We start from the raw sequence: 23856 nt of genomic DNA, 5'->3' as shown, positions 1-23856 counted from the left end.
TCATTTTTTTCCCCTAGTATTCTTATATGCATATTTACAGCTCGTTACTTGCTGCCGGTTACATTGCCGTAAACTGATACTGACATTAATTCTCAGAGGTTTGGACTTCAGTTTCCTCACCTGTGGCTCATAGAGGAAATCATCCGTAACTTATCTTTCAGGAGGAAGTAGCCAAATAGCCTTAAGATTGTAGTATTCCAGCTCCTCATTGCTGTATCAGAAACGGTTTCTGGTGCTTCATAAATGTTGAATGGGTAACTAGAAAGGATTTAAGAAAGAGCGTTTGGGAGAGAGAAGCGCCCCGTCATTTGGGTGCCCTAGTTTGCCCCTCCTGGAAGATGTGGCGAGGAGGGAGAGCCCCGCTGCCCAGCTCCAACAAAGGGACGGCAGCGCGTGCTCCGCAGAAGACTCCAGAGCAGCCTGCCAAAGCTCAGATCCACCCTTGCCTTCCTTTCCCCGGCCCCTCGGCCCCGGCGCTTCCTCCCGCGCCGCTAGGCGGGCGGAAAGGGCAGCGGGCGCCTTTAAATGCTAATGAAGTCGATGCCCAACTCCGGAGCCAACTCTCCCCACCCTCTTCCCTCCCCGGCCCGTGCGCCGCCTAGAAAAACTTGTGCGGGGCCATTTTTGGGGCAGTAAGATCCAACGAGGAGCCCAAGAGCTAGCGCGCAGCCCGAGAGCTCGAGCCGCCTCCGCCGCCAGCGCCTCGAGATCCGCACCGGCCTCCCGGAGAGCGAGCCCCGGCCGCCGCGACCTCCAGCCGCGCTAACCGCCGACCAACCGCCAACGAGGCGCCCGAGGGAGAGCGGAGGAGGCGGCATGAGCGAGGCGGGCGAGGCCACCACCACCACTACCACCCTCCCGCAGGCTCCGGCGGAGGCGGCCGCCGCGGCCCCCCAGGACCCCGCGCCGAAGAGCCCGGCGGGCGGCGGCGGCGGCGGCGCGCCAAAGGCCCCGGCCCCGGCGCCCGCCGCCCTGGTCGCAGGCAACCCCGGCGTGGACGCGGCCCCCGCGGACCCGGGCACCGCGGCCCCCGCCTCTTCGGCCGCCGCGGGCAGTGAAGACGCGGAGAAGAAAGTTCTCGGTGAGTCAGGCCCGGGAGGGTGGGGGCTGCCCGGGGCGGAGGCGGGATCGCTGACAGCACGAGGTCCCTGGGGACGTCGGGTCCCCGGCGCCGGTGGCCGCGGGTCCCGCAGGCGCTGCCGAGCGAGCGCGCTGCGCCCTGCGCTCCCGGCCGCCCGAGCGCGTTCTTCCTGGTCCTGGGCCCGGAGATCGGGTTCTTAACTCGGGTCCCCTAGGCGGGCCCTGTCGCATCCCGTGGCGAAGCATCCGTCGGTGCGAAGGGGAAAGGAGCGGCAGTCGGGAGAGAGGACACGGGGTTGGGATGGATGTGGATGTAGGGATGGGACAGGCACCCACGTGGGACGGGGACTTTGGAGTCCTCGCGTAGGATCTGGGTGAGGAGAGCATTTCCTTCGGGGAGAGGAAGGCGCTCAGAGGAGACGGGGGAGGGAAAAGTGGAAAGGCTTCTTGCTGGGAAGGCTCAGGTGTCTGTCCCTGACGCCCTTCCCACGGGGGCGCGGGAACGAGGCCATGCTTCTGTCGGCCACTTGCCGGCGGAGAGGTGTTGCAATCCTGTCCGGGAAACTTGGGTCTTAGTCCTGCGTCCTCCGCCTTCTCTGTGCCCGCTGCTGCCGTGAACCACTGAAGTGTTTACCAATCACTCTCTCTTCCTGGATTGTGGGAAAGCCTTTGGTGCAGCAGCTGAAAAAACTTCGTCGGAAGTGCGGGTATGACGTTAGTTCACAATGTTATCTTGGGACTCGTAACGTAGAGAGGGAGCTCGGATGATGAGGTGTTCAGGTCGGGTGGGGGCTCAGAGCATCGCAGAGGATGGCGGTGGGCGTTGTTGGTTTTGTCGCGTATTTCAGCCTTCTCTCCTTAAGTAACACCCTGTGTGAGGCCTTAAAACAGGCTTACAGAGGGTGTGTGCTCTATCACTCCCTCTTTTTTTTTAAACGGGGAAGGTGAGAGATGGTGTAGGATGCTTCCGAGAAATTTTCAGTATTTTGGATGGGGCGTATTTGATCTCTCTGAGCCTTGCCTGCCCAGTTTTCTAGGAAGAAAATTGGGGGAATAACGTGAAGAAAGTTTAATAAGATTCCATGTTTCCAGCCTTGAGAGGCCTGTTTTCATGTTTTTTTGTTTTTCCTCCTCCCCACAGGGCAGAATTTTACTCAGTTACTGTCAAACAACGTGCTAAATGTAACATGTGCAGGTTGAGAAACAAAATAGCCCTCATTTCCCTGGGCTAAAAGTTGCTTCAGTCCAGTCCGTGTCATATTGTGATATTGTTTGCAACAAGTGTGTCTTGGAACACTTCCATGCAAAATGTCAGAGAGACAACCTTGGCTTATCCAAAGCAGTGTTAGTATATATTCTTAATTTGACTGATGTTCACATAAAGGAAATTTTTCAGTTTTTCGCTTGATCCTTGTACCTTTCTGGATCTAACTAAACTCCTGAATTTTAAACTGAAGCAGATATCTTTAAAGATGAAGGAAACAGATCAGTCAGTTTCCTCAGCCACCAACTGCTCTTAAGGCACATCCCTGGTGATGATGAGTCTGGAGGTCTTGGATCTTTCCACTGTCATTCCAACTCTCAAAAGCAAGGACAGCCTTCTGCATGACATTTCAATACTGTCTCTGTCCAGTGTGTTCTGCCATCTCCTTTCCTCAGCCAGGCAAGCACATGGTGCCTAAAATGTGCCAGGCGCAGTGCTGACTGAAATGGAATTCTGGTTTGGGACTCTCACATTCTAGTTTTTACAAATGGTTCTAAACTGCAGTGCATAGCCACAGGCCAGGGAAAGTAGTTGACAGGACTGAGGGAAAACTTTCCCCCCTAAATGAAGCCTGATCGTCTTCCTCCGTTCCCACCTCCCGTTCTGTGTATATAAAGTGAGTTTATGGTTTTAAAGCAAGAAGAGTGCATGGATGTGTTTGGCCTTATGAAGTCATTAGAAATATTTGTGGAATTAGGAAATTTTTAAAAACTACAGTGGGAGTAAAAATAACCTGCAGCCTGGATTGAAGTTATACTTGAAAATCACTTTCATCTTTCTCGCTCTTAGTGTTGCTTTTCTAATCAAGATAATGCCTTTGACAGTACCTGTATGAAAATGAATCAAAAAGAGTTCCTAACTTTATATTTTCCTTATATTTTTCTAGGTCATTAATTTTGGGGCAAATGAAGGGAGACACAAAAAGCGTATCATTTGAAATAATGTGCGATTTAAAAGCATATGATTTATTAAAACCAGTCATCTGTGTACATTTGGATCCAAAGCATAGAATGTTTTTTTCCTCTTTGCCCTGCTGCTCTAATTTAAATGGCCTAAAACTGAAGATTTTAATAGTTTAATCTCTTCATTAGAGAGATCTTCCTTACTTAGCCTAAGAGCCGGAGATTCCTCAGCAAATGGTGGGCTGAATGACTTTGAAGACATAAAGAGTTTTTTGTTTTTCTTTTTTTTTTTTTTACAAAGAGAGCTAAAATACTTCCCCAAGCATATCAATCTAGCAAAACTCAGAACTAACCCTGCCCACAGCAAAGTAAGTCCTAATTACTGTTTTAGTCTTGAATTTGAAAGCCAAATCTTTATTGTTTATCCTTGGAAATTAAACACTCTATATCGCATAGAAAGGTAGCATGGATTAATGTTAATTGTTACTTTTACTTTCTACTAAGCTTTTTTCTTTTTTAAAGGTACTCTATTGTCCCATTATCTGTTTCACTGAGTCTTGATAATTGCTTTATGCCTTTCCTGAATTTAGGCATAGGCATTTCTAGAGGTACTGGATTTCGTATTCACGGTTGATTCAGGGGAGTCATCTAAAATAATAAATGGCTGAAACAAATATGAATCTACAAAGTATAAATTCTATGACCATACTATTTGTTTAGATTCCTTCTCTTGAGTTCTATTAAGATCTGGCATTCTACAGAAATGGTCCTACTCATGAGGGAAAGTAGAGACAATAATCAAGTTAAGGGGGAGGAGGTGATAAGAAAGTGCTGAGGGTTTGATTCCTACCAAATGGAGAGAGTAGGGTAAACAGTGAAACAGAATCCCAAATTCATCACTGGTTTGAAGAGGCCTGTTACATCATGTCTCAGGGTGGTAAGTACAGAACTGGGCTGAGCCGGCCTCAGTTCTATTATTACTCTTGGCTTCTTTGCTAGGCCCCCGTCTGGCACCCAGACAAGTTTCTTCAGGTCCCTGTAGATGAGCTATTAACAAGGAGCTACTATTTCACTATGTAGTTTGCCGACTGTTTCAAAGTGTGATGAAAGTGATGTGTTAGGTGGTCGGTACTTACCTTGTTCACGTATCTACAGTTGTTTTCGTTGTGACCCTTCTTTTGCACTTACAAAATTTTTCAGTTGTAAAGCTCTAAAGAGCATGTTTTGTTTCGTTTCTCATTAAGCAGTGTTTCTCAGTTTTAATTATGGCAGAATTGTATAGACTTACGACCACTCCTTATCTTAGGACTTTATTGAAAAGTTTCATGAGGAAGAAAGGTTTAGTCTTTCTGAAAAGTATTTCCCTGTGATAGCTTCACTTGCTCCATTTTCTTCTCCCAGTATACTTTGGAGTTAAGCTTTTAATGGTTTCCTCGGGTATGTTTAGGCTTTAAATAATGCTATCAAGACCTTAGTGGTATGAGCTTTATCTTTTTGTAGGTCAGATACTAATTTATCTGTTTGATCCTATTTTAGCCACCAAAGTCCTTGGCACTGTCAAATGGTTCAACGTCAGAAATGGATATGGATTTATAAATCGGTATGTGTGTGCACCTCTACATGTTTTAAATACCTCCTTGTGCTGTGCCACCTGCTGTTGGTGTCTTTCCCCATACTTTATGAATGGCTTGTGTAAGTTTTCAGATTTCTGAGCACCGTAAATATTCTCATTTCTAAGCTACTGATCATTAAACATTAATTAAAATACCTTTCTAAAACATTGATAAGTACTTATACAATCTAGTCATTAAAAGAAAAAAAAGGTGGCGGTGGGGAGGATAAATTGAGAAATGGGAAGGGCCTCAGGATAATTGAGTTGGTATCCACAATTTCACAGATGGAGAAGTGGAGTCTTAGACTGGTTATGCAACTTTCCTAAGGTCGCACAACTAGTGAGTAATTGAGCTGGGTCTGCAACCCAGGTCTGGTCCAAGTCCGGTAGAAACTGTAGTGTTTTCTTTAAACCATAGTAGCTTCTAACCATATAGGAATGAGAACACAGCTGTAAGCTATGGGGGTATTCTGATGTTTTTATACGATACCATCATTTTCTCTATTCCCCCCTCCCAGGCCTCCCTTTTAAAAAAAATTCCTCCAGTTTCTTCCTTGTATGTTTTGGTGGGTGGTGGCAGTTTGGGGCGGGGGGGTGTTTTAGGTTTCAGTGTAAGGAGAGCCTAGTTCACAGCTGTGCCCTGTCCTTTTAGCTGTCTTGCTTTGCTTTTGCTGGGAGGGAAATCTAGGGCTCTGGTTACACACCATGTGATTTAGAGAGAGATGAGAGGAAAGGGATGTTTCTGTAGGTTGAATCTGTATGCTTGGGTGCAAGCACTGTTGTCGTATGGAAGAGTGAGGTGGATAGCTTTTGGGTTTAGAAGTTTTTAAGGAGGATTGATTTGAGGCATCTGAATTGAGTTTAGAGGAGAAACAAACATTTATGCTGTGTTTTGAGGTCTTAGGATCTAAACCGTTCTTTTAAGTTTTTCTGCATACCTAGTCCCTTTAATTGTGAGCTTTTTGTCTTCCAACAGAAATGATACCAAAGAAGATGTATTCGTACATCAGGTAAGAGTGATGATAAATGTGACATTTGCTTTGTGCGGAGAGGGGCGTCTGTAATGTGCTATTATCCCTTTCCCAAAGTGGAGTTTTACACATTACTGTGCTACTCGAAACTCTTTCTGGGACTTTATTTTGGCAAGAGAGCCCAGTTCTACGTTTTAAGATTCGCACATAAGCTCTTCCGTCCCATCATAGTGACTGTTTTCAGACAGTTTTTATTTTTGCAGTCTAATGAAGTAATAATCAGACCACTTTCTAATTTTTAATGCCTTTGAGTCTTTAGCGAAAGCCCTTCTGTTTCCATGTTAGCATCCTATGCTCCCTGACTGTGGTTCCCTCCTTGTGTTGGGCTGGACTCCATCTTCCTTTCGCCTGGCTGTGTATTGGTTCAAGCTCCGCCATCAGAGCAGCTTGAACTTGGAGTAAATAGCACAGGGAAGCAGATGGTTAGGGTGTGTGTATCTAAGACATTAGGGAACTCCCAACTCCCAGCATAGTCCTCTCTCCTGCGAGAACGAGACACGCTTGGCTCAGGCCCAGGTCAGAAAGGCCCGCAGCCCCCTAGATTCAAAGGAAATGTAGAAAATGGGTAAACTATGGAAAACATGGGCCTCTCTGTACAGAAAGTTCAGTCTTCTTTACATTCTTAGCCTAGGATGTTATTCTGTTGGTCTGTATCCTGGACTTGCTTGGCAAAATAGGTTAAAAGAAGCATTATGTGCGCTTACTGTTCTTTCTGTATATTTAGTGTTCAGTGAATTGTCTCGCGTATGTGTGCAGTTCTCAGTGTATAACAACAGAGAAGTACAGAGGCAGGTACCAATACCAGCACGTTCACCTCCAGGGCTCTGTCAAGCATCTGGTTTTCTGTGTTTTTGTTTCCTTCTGTTCAGGATTGTGTGCGTAATGGGGTGGGGTTTGGAGACTGGCGAGAGTGATAGCTAAGAAAAAGCTCTCTGGTTGTGGTTTCTATCAGTTATATTTCAGTAGCTCCTGGGTAACTGGAGTAGATTATTTGGTTCAGACACAACGACTTTTAAAGTCATAACAGACCGAAGGGGAGTGTTGCTTATAACACCTAGAGGTTAATAGACCTTTTGGGGTAAGAACGCTGCCTTTGGTGACTGCTGGAGTAAAAGGACCTCACAAGTTTCTGTGCCCGCGGCCAGCTTCACTGACCTGATTCCAGCCCCCTGTGAAGTTGGGCGGTGAGTCACCTCAGTGTGTTGAGGCTTGCCCAGTTTAACAGGAAAAGGGGAACGAGCCGGCAGGGAGGGGCTCTTTTTGGACTGGCTGAGGGTTCAAGGCCTGCGAGTATATCCTGTCCTGAACTGCCTTTTTCCTCTCTGGGTGAGGTCTCTGCCCTATTGGCTCATTTTTTTTTTTTTTTTTTTTTTTCCTCCCTCCTACTCAGAGTAAGGGAAGGGCTGGATTACACATGCCTAATCGCTTTATAAAATAAGGTTGACCTAGTTCCATAGAAACTCAGAGCCCCTTTAACTATTTAGAGATACCAGCTAAAGAAATGGGGAATTCGTTGCAGGAATTATTCTCTTCCCGCCACTGACTGAAGGAGAGAGGCCTAGTCATAAGCAGATATTTAGGTGCAGATGTTCAATGCAGGATAACATCTTCATTAACTTTTAATGTATTATCAGGGAGTGTGTAGGGATAAGTTGACATACTAATGGTGTGATGAGAAAAATTTGAATAAATATCATAGAGTTACAATACAAGGGGTATAAATGTCCCCCATCTCCCCTCCTCTTCCCCCACCTTCTTCCCCCGGGCTGTATTTTTATAACTTCAGATAAATCCCTTATCAGCCTCCAGTTGGTTTCCTCATCCGTAAAATGGGAGGGGAGAAGGTGATCAGCAATGTTTTGTTCTTGAGGTAATTTCGTATATTCTGTCAGAAATATTTATCCCCTTGGCATTTTTAAAATTTCTTCGAGGTTAGCAGTTTCTCTTGTGTCTCCATATTTTAATCTGTGTCTCCGTATTTTTGTGTTTATGTGTGTATATAAGATTTCATGAAGGATCCCCCCACCAGCCCCCTGCACTGATGGAGATGTAGTCTGAATCTAAGACACTTAGCAGAGTGAGGGAACTCATCTATCCAGTATCACGACTAGGTCATCAGGCTGCAGCTGCGCATTATGTTTAACCCACCTACCACGATGAATTTTGAAGGCTAACATGAATCAAGACAGTAGTGTGGAACATAGTTTTTTGTTTTGGTTGTGTTGTTGTTTTGGAGATCCAGGTTAGTTGGGAGAGTAATTTTAAAAAGTAATGTTAGATCAACAATTTCTTCAGTATAGCCAGTAAACTTGAGAGCAATGAAATCTGTGGCCAGTTTTGGCACATACTTCATTTAAAATTTTCTGTTCTCTTGACAGACTGCCATCAAGAAGAATAACCCACGGAAATACCTGCGCAGTGTAGGAGATGGAGAAACTGTGGAGTTTGATGTGGTTGAAGGAGAGAAGGTGAGAGGAATTGTGGCTGGGTATCCAGGGTGCTGGCACAACTCGCTTGCATAGTAAATGGTCTCTCAGCCCTTTATGAATTTGTCATTATGTACCTTGTTTGATGTAGTACAAAAGAACATTTTAATTTCTATTTTAATAAACGATTAACCCTATTTAATCATGGAAGGAAAAGCTAACTTCTCAAGGTATAAAATGACATATTTTATTTTGGTACCAAATGTATATTCAAGTGTAGTTTAAAATTAAACTGTTTTATAGTATTAAAAATAGATAAAACCTGCTTTGGGGCAAAAGCTATCTCTTTTTAAGGTTTTTAAAATAACATTTATTTCTTAAAAGTTAACGTGTGCATAATAGGAAACCAAAAAACACAAGAAGCAAAAAACAAGGATATCTTTTTCTAAGAGTAAAGTTTTTAGGCTGTGATTTGTAAGCACTTCTGCACAAATAATACACAGTAAAGAATGTTTTAATCTCAATAAAAGAAGATTCAAATCAAATATGATCATTATGTTTTCTCTTTGGCTTGGGTTTTGGAAAGCCAGAGGCATCCTGAGAGACTGTATAACAGCCATCTTCAGATGGAGAACAGCCCAAGAAGCTAATGGGTCATCTCGATGCGCATCTACAGATTTTTTTTAGGCTGTTATACACTTAATTCCAATATTAGTAATGTCCTTTATGCTTTGTTTTAAATCAACAGCATATTCTAGGTATCAGTCAAACAATATAGGATAAGAATAAATACATTTTAAAGCCATATATGGTACTGCTGCCATGGAGGCTGATCGTGGCAGCTGAATTACAAGCTGAGTGAATGACTGCTTCACTCCCAAATGAGTGCTCTCTTCACATACACACCATTCATTCCATAGCTCATATTCTTCGCAGCTCTCAAACTGTTTTCTGTTTTGAAAGAAAAACAACTTTATTCCACCTAATGTAGAAATTTAAATGATTTCTTTACCAACGTGATCCCCAGGGTATCTTGCAAACCTCTTGGAGTTTCAAATTATCTACCTGCAAATGCTGGCCTGTAATGATCTCTAATGTCTCACCCAACTCTTAAAATTTTGTTTTGCCAGGTTAATTTTACCTCTGTATATTTTCAGAATTTGAGGTTATACAAATTGATGTAGAGTGGGAAATGTGCTCTTTTGAATCTCCTTTGTCCGAACTTTTTATACTTTTGAAGCATTACTTTATCCATCTGTCCATATGAGAATCCGAACGCTAAGTCTGTTTCAAGGATAAGAAGAAGGTTTAGAGAGGGACTACATTTGTGGACACTGTGTATGTAAGCGGACGCTAAGTCAAGGACCCTTCATTCCTGCTGCCGTCAAGCTGGGAGAAGTTTCCCTCTCAGTAGCTCAGTGCTGGACAGAGCCATGTGAGCCCACAAGTGCATTCTCTTAGTACCTCGCAGAGTAACGTAGGTTTCAACATTTTCTAGGAAGAGAACATTATCTCAGTTATTTTCCAGTGAGGAATATTCCTCCTGGTCTAGCATTCCTTTGTTACAGTTGCATCGTATTTACCACTCTGTTCCTTAAACAGATATATACTTCTCTTGAATCAAACAAGAAGGCGAAGGTTGTGGAAGCAGACAAACTGTATACATCTATTATTATTATTTCTTTAACTTTTTATTTTATATTAGAGTATAGTTGATCAGCATTGTTGTGTTACTTTCAGGTGTCAAGCTGTATACATTTAAATCAGGACGTCAAGCACCTTGCTCACCTTATTAAAAAATGGGTGTGTTTTTTAGGTCACCGAAGGAATCTCTAGTATGTTCTGCCAGTGTTCAACCCTCTGGCTATCTAAGGCCGTGCTTTTGGCTTCTTTTTAACTCCGAGGCCGTCTTTGCTTCTTCCCTTTCTCAGGGTGCAGAAGCAGCCAACGTGACTGGCCCAGACGGCGTTCCTGTGGAAGGGAGCCGATATGCTGCAGATCGGCGCCGCTACAGACGCGGCTACTACGGCAGACGCCGTGGACCGCCCCGTAATGTACGTTGTCTCTCTCTCTAATCAGTGATTGAAGAAATGCACACATCTAAACTCAAGTGTGTATACTTGGAGCACATAAATGCTGTATCTTCTCCTGGAGACACACTGGGTTTTTTTTGGCGGCGGGGGGGAGACGGGAAATTTTTCATGTCCAGAATTTATCTATAGCCACTGGTCTTATGGGAAACTTGCCGTTCAGCAGTTGTATCAGTTTGTATGTATTTGGCTGCCAGGAAGAGTCATTTAATTATCTTGTACCAAGAAGGCTTAATGAAGGTCGCTGTGCCAAGGTTGTCAAAAAGGTTTTCTCTTGCTTTGGCCCTTTTACCAGCCAGAGCCGCGGCATGCGGCGTTCACTGGGAAAGGGGACCGGGATTCCCGTGACCGGCTTGAATCTGTTGTTCCTCCCTTGTTAACATCTAAGAAAGTCAGCCTTTGGTTGGCGAGGAGGAACGGGGAACGGCTCAGGAATAAGTGATGAACAGTGCTGGCCACAGATATATCAAGTCATTTGCCTCAGTTACATAGCTGTCTTATTCAGCATAGCATTTCCCATCATTTCAAAGTAAAGAAGCAGTAAATAATTCTCTGGATTTTTAGTTCTTTAGATAGGTACCAATCCAGGTGGAAGGGCTTACAACCAAGTCCGGCTGGAGTTTTCTTAGGAGGCTCAGTTTAAAGTATTCTCAAGGCACCCAGAAAGACTCCCGTCCAGTTTGTGGTCATGAGGATCCTATTAGATGTGAGTCATTTTTTGATGTTTCTAGAGTTAGTACCTGGGATTGGTACTATGGAATAAAATCCGAACACTAAGTCTGTTTCAAGGATAAGAAGAAGGTTTAGCATCACAAGATGCTTTGTGAGCACAGGATTGTGGCTATGTATAACATCCAAGGAAAACTTTTGAAAAATCGCACCAGAAGAAAGGATTTGCAGATTGAGAATGATTTATCTCTACACTTTGATAGATTAATATCTTTCTGCTTACCTAAATGCTTCCTCTCTTCATTCTGTCATCTTCACACGCAGCCCAAACTGATTTTTATCAGATTCCTTATGACATCTTGTTTTTCTATTTCTATATTTCTCTTACCCATGTTTTGCTTATCCTATGTGATTTTTAAAAATAAACTGTGTAGGGGGTGGCAGAAATGAGCTACCATAGCATTTACTCTTTCAAGTTCACCAGGTTCACGGAGTTCTAGTTGTAATTACTTTGATTTCTAGGTTAATTCAGAAGTAAGAGTGGGCGAAAACCTTTAGTGAAAACTTTTCCTTTGAAGGCTTTTCTCCTCAGCTGGAAATTCTGAAGTCACGCATGTGAAAGATACTTAGAAATAAAATTATCAAAATTCTGAAAGTAAACATAAATGATGGTTTTCTGTTGTGCTGTCTTTAAGTCCTAACAGCTTATTGAGTATGTTTGGCAGTGGTGGTGCCATTGTTCTTATTTTGTAGAACTCTTGACGAAAGACCTGGCTGTAGAGGACTCAAAAGATACAGAGAACCTAAAGAGAAACCCTCACTATTTTGGTGAACATTTTCTGTGCTACTATGTCTTTACATAATTGGGGATTGTACCTGATACAGGCTTCAAAAAGTGTAGAATGGCTTGGCTTTTCTGAAATTAGACTAGTTGAGGCCGTAGTTGAAGCTTTTCCTCTTTGGGATTTGAGTTGCCCACGTGAGCTTTGTTCTGGAGGACTCTAGATCTTAACTCTCCTCAACCCCAATGTCAGTCATTTTATTTTGTTCATTTTAAATTTTTTCATTTTCAAAAATTGTAGTTGCTTCCCTTAAGACTACCTTTGGCATAGCAATCCCCCTGTAAAGTAGGATTTGAAATAAAAAATTCTTTGAGGGATGTTTAGCTGTTTGCTTATTATTTTTCTTTTTGAGAGAAAATATTAGTATGTGATACGGTAGTTTAAATACAGGAAAAAATATAAAATGAGTCAGTACTTCCCTTGTTAATAAGGTTTATTATATTCAGAAACTGTCTGTATTTATTACTTACTACTGTCTATTAAAGTGCAATTAAAACTTTATTCCTAAACCTATAAAGAGAATCATGCCATAAGTCAGTGGTTCTCTTTTGGTTTTTGGACCCATTTATATGCTTAAATATGGGATCCCAGAGTTTTTGTTTACGTGTGTTTATACCTATTAATATTTATTGTATTAGAAAGTAAAGCAGAAATTTAAAAGAGTTTATTTAAAATAAGCTCATTACTTGTAAACATAAAAAACATTTTTTTTCATGAAAACTATATTTTTTAACTGAGAAGAGTGGTGTTGCTTTATGTGATTTTTTTTGTAAATCACTGATCTCCGGTTTAATAGAAGACAGCTGGATTCTCACAGCTCCTGCATTGGGGCTGCCAAGAGGCCACGTGTCACTGTAGTTTCTGGGTGATTCCCCTCCCCTCCCCCCCAAACTCATGAGAGAATGAGAGGGGAAAAAGACAGACAGCATCTTACCGGCATTATGAGAATAGTTTGATCTCAATAACCCCCTGGGAAGGGTTTCAGAGACCACCCCTCTCCCATCCCTACTTTGAGAACTGCTCCAGGAAGCAAACCACTTAGGACCAACCTGTTGATAACACCACAAAACATATTTTTCTCGCCTTTGCCCCAGTGGATAGCCAATGTTGGGGGAGATACATTTGGTGGAGCTAAATATTCTAAACTTGTATATGTTTTTTGGGTGGCTGGTCAACTGATATACACCAGTTCTAACTAGATGCGAGCTAAATTCGTTAGAGATTGATTGCACTTGCCTTTCTGCTTCTTGGTATTTCATGTGCACAGATCTCCTGAAATCTAAATGTGGTTTATCCCAGGTAATCACCTGATAATCTGGGTTAAATGCATTTTTGTCCGTCTAATAGAGGGGATTGTTCCTCTGGGGGAGAGATTGTTCTCTTCCATGGACATCCACCCTACATGGTACTCCTGGGTTCTCACCTTACTGGAGCATCTTCTGAATCTCTGTTTCCTTGCCTCGCTAGTGCGCTGGGGAGGAGGAGGAAGGGAGCGGCAGCGAAGGATTTGGCGCCTCAGCCGCTGACGGGCAGCTCGCTGGGGCCCTGAGTCAGCGGCGCCGCCCCCAGTACCGCCCCCAGTACCGTCCCCAGTACCCGCGGCGCTTCCCGCCTTACCACGTGGGACAGACCTCTGACCGCCGCTCCCGGGTCTTTCCCCAACCCAACGGAACGCAGGTAAACTTGCACCGGGGGCTCCTCTTCAGCGGTCCTCACCCCTCTGTCCGGCCTCCGCCTCCGCCTCCGCCTCCTCCTCCAGCACCAGTGGCCGGAAATCAAACCTAGCTTTTGGCTTCCCGACGCTTCCAAAGCGGACTAGGCGGCCTTCTCAGAGCAGTCATTCCAGTCACACTTCTACAAGCACGACCACCTGGGCCGTGCCTGTAACCGGGGACCCTGGGTGGACAGGGTACAGTTCTAGTGTATGGAAGAATGAGAGACGTAGAGTAGAGACAGCTGGTACGTGTAAGCGCTGAACCCTGAAGCCAGGCGGGCCTGGATTTGAATCTTGCCTCTGTCTGTGAGCTTTTGAGGTTAACGTGGCCATTCATTGAATGGAGATAATTGCCTCACTGCGGGGTTGTGATGATTAAATCAAAGGTAAAGACCTTAGTGTGGTGCCTCAGGATGGGGAATGTCTATATAGTCCTTAATTTAGATGAAATAGTGTTGGTTATTAAGAAAACCTAACGCAGAGTGGAGATTGTTGATTCTCGATTGGTTCTCCTTTTTACTGCAAAACATTGATACAACTATCATGAACTTGACCTGTAATTAATAAGCCTTTTAACAGCTTTGCAGTTCCCAGGAAACTTGGTAATCTCGGGATAGGACATCATTTTTGTTACTACCAGCTACAACTTCTTCCCTTAGTATCCTTGGTTTTTGTTTTTTTACTAAGTGTTTTGACTGAACATTATGTTCAGTCTGTTCTTTGCTGCCCTTTTCCCTTCCTATCATGCATGACTGTGTTCTTTCTACATGGCTTCTTGTTATTTTTCCCCTTCTACTCTTTAACAGCTGTCCCTGACAAATGTGCTAAAAATAACAAGTAGCCTTACATATATGGAGAGATTGGGTACATGCGGCGTAGTAGGTTTCTTCAGAGGGCGGCACCCTGGGCCTCTAGGAAATGAGGACAGGAAGAGTCAGGGAGATTGTAATACACATTTATTTTTAGGGCATTAGTAGTACCTTCCTGAAATAATCCTTCTTAGTATTAGCATATACGTGTGTATCATACTTTCTTGAGACCATGATGATCATTTTCTAGATCGTTTGAAATAAAGTATATTTCACCTTAGGAATAGGAGGTTCAGAGCAAAGGGGTTCTTTGGTGCGATGCAGAGGAGCAAGTTGAAAACTAATTTTGGAAATGTGCATGTTCTGGTAACCATATTTAGTTCTCTTAACTTGGGTTGAAATTCTTACCCATTTAATAGCTAACATGAAGTCTTCAACAGTCTTTCCTTAGAACCCTTCTAATACATACCATGTTTAATGTTCAGTGACAGAAGTCGGCTTAAGCCAACCAACAGCACCAAACGAAAATTCGTAAAACTCTCTTCTGTATAGCTTAGGCTACTTCCAGGTTGTCCATGTAATGGCTTAAAACTAGAGAGAGATCTCTGAGATGGTAAATATTGTTGAGGTCAAGTGGAAAAGTCTTTGCCAACAATTTCTACTATTGTATATACAAAACTGTGAAGTTTATTGGACACAACAGAAAAAAATGAAAATATGCAGGCCCATAGTACTTCCCTCTGTACCGAGGACGTGATATAGCATGATATATCAGTGTCCAGAGGACTTCCATTTTTTTTAAGATAATAATCCTAGGTATTTGAAAAATAAGTCGAATTGGTTACTGAGCTAAATCAGCTGTTTGTAGTCTGTGAGAAAAGAATTATATGACAGAGGAAAAGGAGCAACATTGTTTGGCATCCACCAAGGGACAGATGTTTGAAATCAGGTCTTAGTTTTCCCTACAGCTTTATGGAGTTGGCAGTGGTATCCAGATTTTTGTTGTTGTTGTTACAAATGAAGGGATTTGAGTAGTTGAAAGAATTAGCAACTTTTACCTAAGGTTACATGGGCAAGAAGTGGTAGAGCTTGGTTTAAACTCAGTCTGTCTGTCCAGTCTCTTCCCATTCTATCATTCCAGTAAAGGCTTATCCTTTATACGTGTTCGTTGCTGTTTCTGTGTGTGTGTGCATGTGTGTGTGTGTGTGTGTGTGTGTGTGTGTGTGTGTGTGTGTGTGTGTGTATCAGAGTTCCTGAGGAAGCAGCAGCTTTGCTTGTTCAGAGAAGTAAGGGAGGCTCATGTGTTTGGGATGGTGTGAGTGAAGAGAGGGGTGAGGTGAGATTAAGGTGCTATCTTAGGGCAGGTCAAGCATGCTGGGTAGACCAAGATAAGAACTATTGACCTACCCCAAATGTGATGAAAAGCCAGTTAAGGGATCTAAATAGGGAAGAAACGTATTTGAGGAATCACTGGACAGTTTAAGGAGGCTAGACCACGGTTAGCAGCAGCAGAAGTAGGGAGACCAGCTAACATACTTCCTCCATGGAGAGGGGATCAGGGGGGCATGGATTAGAGTGCTAGCAGTGGAGGTGTGAGGAGTGGTCAGATTTAGGAAATGTTTTCAGCATGGAAGGGGCAACATGTGATGATGGGGTGAACGTGTGCTGTGAAGAGTAAAGGGTAGCTTTGTGAAGAAAGGCCAGGTTTGCGCGGAAACACAGGTCATTTGGAGATCTTCTCTTGGGCAGATCAAATATGCCACACACACACACACACACACACACATTTACGCATGTGTAACTTACAGTGTGTGTGTGTTCCTTATTTCTGCCTACTAAAATGGCCTGAGGTTAATGACATGTTAATAGCACTGAGCACGCCTGGCCCCCAGTTTTTCGTTTATAAATACCATTCTCCAATAAAAAGAAGCCCCTCTGGAGAAACGGCTGATTTCGGAGCCAGGCCACAGAGAGTACAATATGAGCCTGGAACATCTTGCTGTGCCAGAAAGCAAGGAAGCGCTCAGAGAATGCTGGAGACGCGTCCAGTAGGCCATGAGCCAGCTGGGAAGGGTTCCCTTTGGCCACTAATGATAGTAACAGGTTATAACTCACTGAATAGCATAGAAGACCATGAGTCTTTACAGATATAGACAAATAAATATATTGAACTTGATAAGGAGTGAAATATTTACAGACTTTGAAAGTACTTCTTCACAGAATCCTCATAAATTACAAAGGGGGATAGAGTAAACTTACAATGGAGGAGCCGTACTGCTTCTCAAAGTGAACACTGTCAGTAACGGTACGGGTTGAAACCATATGCCGTCTGGCAGGATGCAGTGAGAAGAATCCAGTGCCACTTCTGTGGCTTCCCTTGCAAAGGTGCCTAAGCTACATCATGAGAAGACACCAGACAGCCCCAACTGAGGGATATTTTACAAAATGACTGCTCCTGTAACCTTTAAAAGTGTCAAGGTTGTGAAAACCAAGTGAAGATTGAAGAACTATTCAGATAAAGAGACAACTAGATTCAAGGCATGGTTCCAAATGAGTCCCTTTGCTGTAAAGAACATTACTGGTGAAACTCAAGAAAATGGAGTCTGAGGGTTAGAGTCTATACTTCCAGCTGTCCTGTAAGTTTGTGATTATTTAAGGAAAAAAGTTGGAGAAAATGGGTGCTATTTCAGCATGTTTATATGCCTGGAAGGAAATGATGGAGGAGAGAAGGGGCTGGGGGATTGAGAGTTCAAGAGCCCTAGCAGGCCAGAAAGAGGGGCTGGCTTTGGCTGTGAGCATGGACCACTTAATCAGTCTAATGAGAGAAGAAAAAGCAAATGCAGTAGGTTGGTAGATTTGATGGTGAAAGAATGTGGAGATTCTTCTCTAATTGCTTCTCTTTTCTTAGTGAAATATGGAGAAGGAAGGGATATTACTTTTGAGGGGAAAAAGAAAAAAAGATTGAGATGTGGCTGTATTATAAAGAATTTCAGAGATTGTTGGTGGGTTTTTTTGGTTGTTTTTAGCTCTTTCTTCCCCTGGAAGTTCTGCAATATATTATTTCCCCAGCTTAAAATAAATTTCTCAAGGAAGGATATTTTATTTTTTTAATGCTATACTTCAATAAATAATGCAAACAGATGAAAGGAAAAAATTGTGAAAGGAAGCAATCAGAGGTGAAGGTGTGGTGGAACCTTTGAATGTAGAAACCATTACCGTATTGAAGGGATACCCAGTTTGTAGAATGAGTGGGTCTGAGTTTGAAAAGATTCTCTTTGCCCCAGTGTGGTACATCATTCCATTTCCTTTTGTAATAGAGGTTTTCTTTCAAGAGGTGAATGGACCACTTCAGAATTTTTAATATTGTAAAATAAATTTAGGTGTACTGGGATAAGGCAAAAGACTGTCAAGTGGGAATGAGTCTTTCTTTCTTTCCTGTCATTCACACAGATCTAATCAGTACATAGTTCACTGTTAGAATTGAGAGTTCCCAGCTCCGTAATGAAGCCTTTTATTTTCTCCTTTTAAAAAAATTTTTGAAGGCAACTGTGTGCCGTGTCTCATATCCTGTAGCCTGACACTCATGTTTGCCTCTCCATGCCTCCTCCTAGGCGGGTGAGATTGGAGACATGAAGGATGGAGTCCCAGAGGGAGCACAACTTCAGGGACCAGTTCATCGAAATCCGACTTACCGCGCAAGGTACCGTAGGTAGGTAACGTTTTCTAAGAGCTAATGACCGATTGCAGGACTTGTGAGCCACAGTAGGATGGAAGAGGACGTTGCAGGTCTGTTTTGTGTATTTATTATGTAATGAGAAGATGTGGCTGTTTGGACCGTATGTCCAAGTTGTGGGAGGGGCTCTGCCATCATGTTTTCACACGGCCGTGTGGCATTCCCCCCGCTCAATGATTAGGATTTTTAGGTATCCGTGTACCGGAGCGGCATTTGCTTCTGAGAACTTTCCCATGATGTAAAGTCATACTGGATTTTTATTATATTTAACGAGATACGCGGAAATGAATTGATGGGTCATTCATTCGGTGGTGGTGCTATGAATGGAGGGAGAGTTGGCTGCCAGCGAGTGTTTGGGACACTGAATATTCTGATAACCGGGGCGGTCTAATGCGGGGGTTAAATCAGCCTGCAGATCATATCGTCTGTGTTTAAATCCCCACCCTACGATTAGCAGCCCCTGTGTAGCTGTATGTCCTCCGGCAAGTTTCAGGACTCCTCTTAGACTTAGTTGCCAGCTTACGCAGTGGACAGTAAGGGATATTCTACCGCTGTCAATAGGGTTAGATGTACTAAGGCGTTTCATGTAATCAGTATGATGCCTGGTATAGTAAGCCCTCAATAAATTAATCGATTAGTACTACTACCAACATTGTTAAGGTTAGTGAAGGAGGGACTTCCCCGGTGGCACAGTGGTTAAGAATCCGCCTGCCAATGCAGGGGACACGGGTTCGAGCCCTGGTCCGGGAAGATACCACATGCCGCGGAGCAACTAAACCTGTGTGCCACAACTACTGAGCCCGCTCCCTAGAGCCTGCGAGCCCCAGCTACAGGAGCCCACGAGCCACAGCTACTGAAGCCTGTGTGCCTAGAGCCTGTGCTCTGCAGCAGGAGAAGCCACCGCAATGAGAAGCCTGCACACCACAACGAAGAGTAGCCCCCGCTCTCAGCAACTAGAGAAAACCCACGTACAACAATGAAGACCCAACACAGCCAAAAATAAATACATAAAATAAATAAATTTATTAAAAAAAAAAGATTAGTGCAGGAGTGTTATTTTATTTCTGCTTTATCCCTTGTGAAGACTGGATTGGGCTAGACTCCCTAAGATTCTCTTTAAGCTTTTAAGCCTTCCTGTTCCTTTACCCTGTCCTTGAGGAGCTTCATTCCCGAATGACGTTCATACCACCCTGAAGTGTGGCAATATGGGTTTATTGAGAGGCGAGTAAGTATATTACTTGGGGAAGGATTTGTACCACTCTACGTCGTCTTTTCTCCCAAGATTCATTTCAGTGTTAGACGTAGTCATTCTAATGATTCATTACAAAGGACTTTGGAAATAAAAGAGGCTTCATAGAAATGTCTTCAGGAAAACAGAAAAAAGACAGTAGTGTATGTGAACCCCAGCTCTGTCAATCTCTAGCTGTGTGATCAAAGTTGCATTTGACCTTTTTTGACCTATAAAAGCAGCAATCCTTTATGTTTCAACCAAATACTTACCCTCTTTAAATGTCTTGGTTTTCTTACTGTAAATCTTAAACTCACAATATTAGCCCTGAAATTAAATTAGATAATTAACGTGAAAACACACCAGCACAGGCTTTGGCACACAGTGAGCGATGTTCGTTTGTTTCCCACGTCGAATCCCCTTAGACTCCACTGCATGCTGTCCGTGGAGGGCAGATACGGGAGCGCTTTTGTTTTTTAATTTTTCCATCCTCAGTGCCTGTCAAAGTGCCTGGTAGGATCATAGTGTATGTTCGGTATATGTTTGTTCAGAGTGTTCAGGTGAAGGGGGAAGATGACAGAAAGATAGGGTTTTTTACCACACCTTTGTTCCACTTGCCTGTGCATAATTCTAGCAGTAAGTCTTGATCGCTTGACCTTTTAATCTTTAAAAATAAAACCTGGGAATTCCCTGGCGGTCCAGTGGTTAGGACTCTGCCCTCTCACTGCTGAGGGCCCAGGTTCAGTCCCTGGTTGGGGAACTAAGATCCCACAAGCTGCGCAGTGCAGCCAAAATAAATAAATAAATAAAACCTGATGTTCTTGAGGGCATCTGTTCTCTTTTCTCCTGTGTTCTCTGCTCTAGGGGCCCTCCTCGCCCACGACCTGCCCCAGCGGTTGGAGAGGCTGAAGATAAAGAGAATCAAGAAGCGGCCAATGGTCCAAACCAGCCACCTGCTCGCCGTGGATACCGACGCCCCTATAACTATCGGCGTCGCCCCCGTCCTCCTAATGCTCCTGCACAAGATGGCAAAGAGGTGAGTCCAGCCAGCCAGAGGGGATGCTGCCAGATCCTCCTTAATCATGTCAAGCTTTAGTATTCCCTTCTAAGAGTGGTTTTATAACCTGAAAACTGAGACTTAAGATACGTATAATATATATCATATATTTTTGTGTATAACATTGTTCATTTATATGTGTGTGTGTGTATAAATATATATATATATATAGAGAGAGAGAGAGAGAGCCCTGCACATATCACAAACCAAATATTTGAATTCAACCAGTTAACATTCTGGCTAAAACGTGTAGAGCTTTCCAAACAAAAGACAGCGTTTAGAGAGAGGAACCTGCTTCTCAGCACATGTTGGAAGCAACTGTATATTTTTAATGGCTTTTTACTATGGAGAGTGGTGGCGTTTAGTTGCCATTTGGAGGCCATTCTTCTGCGGTTCTAATTTTTTCCTCATACTTTAAGAGTAGTTAAGATTTTGCACAGTGATTTACCTTCACAGATCCCGACTTGTGAGACCTTTCAGTCTTGAACTTTCCACTGCCGTATGAATCAGTTAATTTCTCGTTTGTGGTTTTGTTGTGTTTTCAGACCAAGGCAGGTGAAGCACCATCTGAGAACCCTGCTCCAGCCCCCGAGCAGAGCAGTGTCGAGTAACATCGGCTCCCCAGGCACCTTCACCATCAGCAGGTAGGAGCTCGGGTGGCCGGCACAGGAGCTGATATTCTCTTTAAGTAGCACTGATTTCTCAACAGTAGCACAGATCAGTCTCAACTAGTTGTGTAATTCATCTGGGCCAAGTTTCTGATCTCCATCAGGATTCTGGAGAAAGAGCAGCTTTGGTGGTAAAAATATCTCTGAGGCTGATCTTATTTTGCTAGGCATTGGGGACGCAAATATGCAGACAGAGTTAATGAGAGTCAAATTCATTTTTCTAGATAGACAGTTGTTAACTATTATCACCACCTCAGAAAACTTTAGAAAGTTTTGTGACACCTCGTGGCCAATTTGATAATTTTAAAGTGCCTGACAAGGCCTCATTTTAATAACAGAGGACTGTGATCGGTAGAATAAACAAGAATGTGGTTTTTTTCTTCCCTTTTCCCTTTGATAACCAACATTATTTATTTTGAGGCAGTATGTGTAGTACGTGAGAGCCAGTGGGTTTATATATCCAGTGCAGGAGCTAGTAGTCATTAGCCTAATGATCTTGAGCAGTTTATTTATCCTCTGCAGCGGTACTGTCGGCTGCTGGTAAAATGATACTGACTAGATTCCCCACTAGGGTTGCTGCAAAGACTTAGTGAGATAGCACGTATGAGTGCCTAAGCAGGACGCGGCAAAGAGTAACCTCTCCATAAAAGTGAGCTTGTTTTGGGCTTCCCTGGTGGCGCCGTGGTTAAGAACCCGCCTGCCAATGCAGGGGACACGGGTTCGAGCCCTGGTCCTGGAAGATCCCACATACCGCGGAGCAACTAATCCCGTGTGCCACCACTACTGAGCCTGCGCTCTAGAGCCCACGAGCCACAACTACTGAGCCCGTGTGCCTAGAGCCCGCGCACCGCAACGAAGAGTAGCCCCCCCTCGCCGCAACTAGAGAAAGTCCGCGTGCAGCAACAAAGACCCAGCGCAGCCAAAAGAAAAAAAAAGCTTGTTTTTCTTCATTGTTGCTTCCTGCTTTTTTTCTGTCTTCTTGTTAAAGATCCTGGACATTGTATTTATACAGGTGGAAATATACTAGAAAGACTGGCTCAGCGAGTCTTACAAGAATTTATAAGCCATAGTTGGTTTCATTCTGGGTTTTTCATCTAGTAAGTCCTGAAAGTTTAAGTTTTTAGTATTTCTTGGTTGTTGCCCTTTTCATTACATAAATAAGGACTTCGCTTTTAGTTGAAAGGTTGTAAAGCTCATAGCAGCAGTGTTATTTTTCCAAAAATTGTTCAGATTTCGTAAAATTTTGAGATCATTTCACGTTTCTACTTTTTAAATGCCATCTGCTTTTATATGCAGAGGTTTGGGATTTCAATTATCCTTTCACTAGGTAGACAATTGCTATGCTGAGAATATTCTGTTTTATCTCTGGGTAGTATGGATAGTTTATTATAGAAATAAATTCTGTATTCACACTTGCTTGCATTAACTGACGGAATTATATATTAATCATTTGGCCATAAACTTTTACTTGGTGACATTATTTTTAGGTATTGTTCCTAAGGAAATAATCCAAAATATAGGGGGAAAAATTTCTACTATTTACAATCTAATGTTGGAGAAGTGGTTAAATACTGTGGTATATCCATATTAGGAGATACTGTATGGCCACTAAAATGAGTATGAAGAATTATCAATGCTATAGTACCATTTATTTGAAAAGGCTTCATGATGATAATTTTCTTTTCTAGAATTTTCTAGAATTTTTACTGTTATGTACTGACTGTTCTGGTTTGTAAAAATGTTTTATTAAAAATTTTCCATTAAATTAGTGTTTCAGTTTACAAATCTATAAAAGATACATGGTGTAAGATTTTGTTTAGAGCTTTTGAAAATTGATTTTTTGAACTACATAAAAAACATAATTTTTGCCTTTTTATTCTTTAACTCTTGATCATCTTGTCACTCTTCATAAGTTTGATTTGAATTTTTTCCAGGTGACCTAAAGAATTAATGACCATTCAAAAAATAAAGCAAAAAGCAGACCGCATCCTTACCAACACCAAAGAAACGTCCAAGCAATAAAGTGGAAGACTAATAACCAAAACGTGGACATTAGAATGTTCACTACTATTCTTTACGAAGCAAACAGCTACACGACGAGAGTGTCAGCCAGTTTTTCAGCAGCTGAGATCCTGGGAATGCCTGCACAGAACAAGAGAGCAACCTCCCCGGTTTCAGCAGCCACTAGGTTTATATTTTTTTCCTGGTTTTTACTGTTTTGGTAATATGAATTGAAAGAAGAAATATTAATACCACATGGGGAGACCCCCCCCCCAACCAAAGAAATCTAAAATATGTAGTAAATGCTTTTTTTTTTTCCTTTTTTGTTCATTTTGGATGCTGGTGCTAAACTTCCAAGTGTCATGAGTTAAAAAGAAATTTTATGCCCTTATTTATTTTGAGGATGAGGGGAGGATAACATTTTGCTTTCCTATGTGACTCTCTTTGAAAATGTGCAGTATGAAATTCCTCAAAAATAAAATTTTTACCCTTGAAAGGAAAAGATGTATAGCTGAAGTATGTTTTCGTATCTCAGCTGGAGTTGTTTTGTCTTTTTTGGTCTTTTTTCGTCACTTCATTCGCTGAATAGTAAGCTCAAAGCCAAATGTATAGGTGGAATAGTGCTCTTTAATAAATGCAGGCATATGAGCTGAGAGCATAGGAAATGGGGTTATTTTTGGAATGAACAAGTTCACATCTGAGTTCAGCAATAGGCATGTTTGGTTTGGTG

The 23856-nt window shown here is 42.8% G+C and overlaps 1 protein-coding gene across 3 annotated transcripts; it reads left to right on the top strand.

Annotated features, from left to right (window-relative positions):
• The first annotated feature begins 595 nt into the window (after nucleotides 1-595).
• YBX3 (Y-box binding protein 3) lies at nucleotides 596-23628 on the top strand. Of its 3 annotated transcripts, XM_067695699.1 has the most exons (10): nucleotides 610-1081; nucleotides 4783-4846; nucleotides 5835-5868; nucleotides 8268-8357; nucleotides 10247-10369; nucleotides 13384-13593; nucleotides 18051-18148; nucleotides 20265-20436; nucleotides 21003-21101; nucleotides 23060-23628. In XM_067695699.1, exons 1-9 carry the CDS (start codon nucleotides 817-819, stop codon nucleotides 21066-21068), a joined length of 1122 nt encoding a protein of 373 aa, XP_067551800.1. In that variant the 5' UTR covers nucleotides 610-816; the 3' UTR covers nucleotides 21069-21101; nucleotides 23060-23628. The 3 variants fall into 3 exon arrangements, with proteins under 3 accessions (XP_067551801.1, XP_067551802.1, XP_067551800.1); XM_067695701.1 differs by lacking the exon at nucleotides 13384-13593 and having other exon boundaries at nucleotides 609-1081; XM_067695700.1 differs by lacking the exons at nucleotides 20265-20436; nucleotides 21003-21101; nucleotides 23060-23628 and adding an exon at nucleotides 18893-19209 and having other exon boundaries at nucleotides 596-1081.
• Nucleotides 23629-23856: the final 228 nt, after the last annotated feature.

This window comes from Pseudorca crassidens, chromosome 11 (genome assembly GCF_039906515.1).
Source record: "Pseudorca crassidens isolate mPseCra1 chromosome 11, mPseCra1.hap1, whole genome shotgun sequence".
In the NCBI taxonomy this organism is placed as follows: Eukaryota; Metazoa; Chordata; class Mammalia; order Artiodactyla; family Delphinidae; genus Pseudorca; species Pseudorca crassidens.
This window is presented reverse-complemented; position numbering and strand designations above follow the sequence as displayed.

Coding starts and splice junctions, on each gene's coding strand:
- YBX3 (XM_067695699.1), top strand. CDS start 817: ATGAGCGAGGCGGGCGAGGCCACCACCACCACTACCACCCTCCCGCAG. Junction 1,082..4,782: donor CGCGGAGAAGAAAGTTCTCG/GTGAGTCAGGCC, acceptor ATCCTATTTTAG/CCACCAAAGTCCTTGGCACT. Junction 10,370..13,383: donor GCCGTGGACCGCCCCGTAAT/GTACGTTGTCTC, acceptor TTGCCTCGCTAG/TGCGCTGGGGAGGAGGAGGA.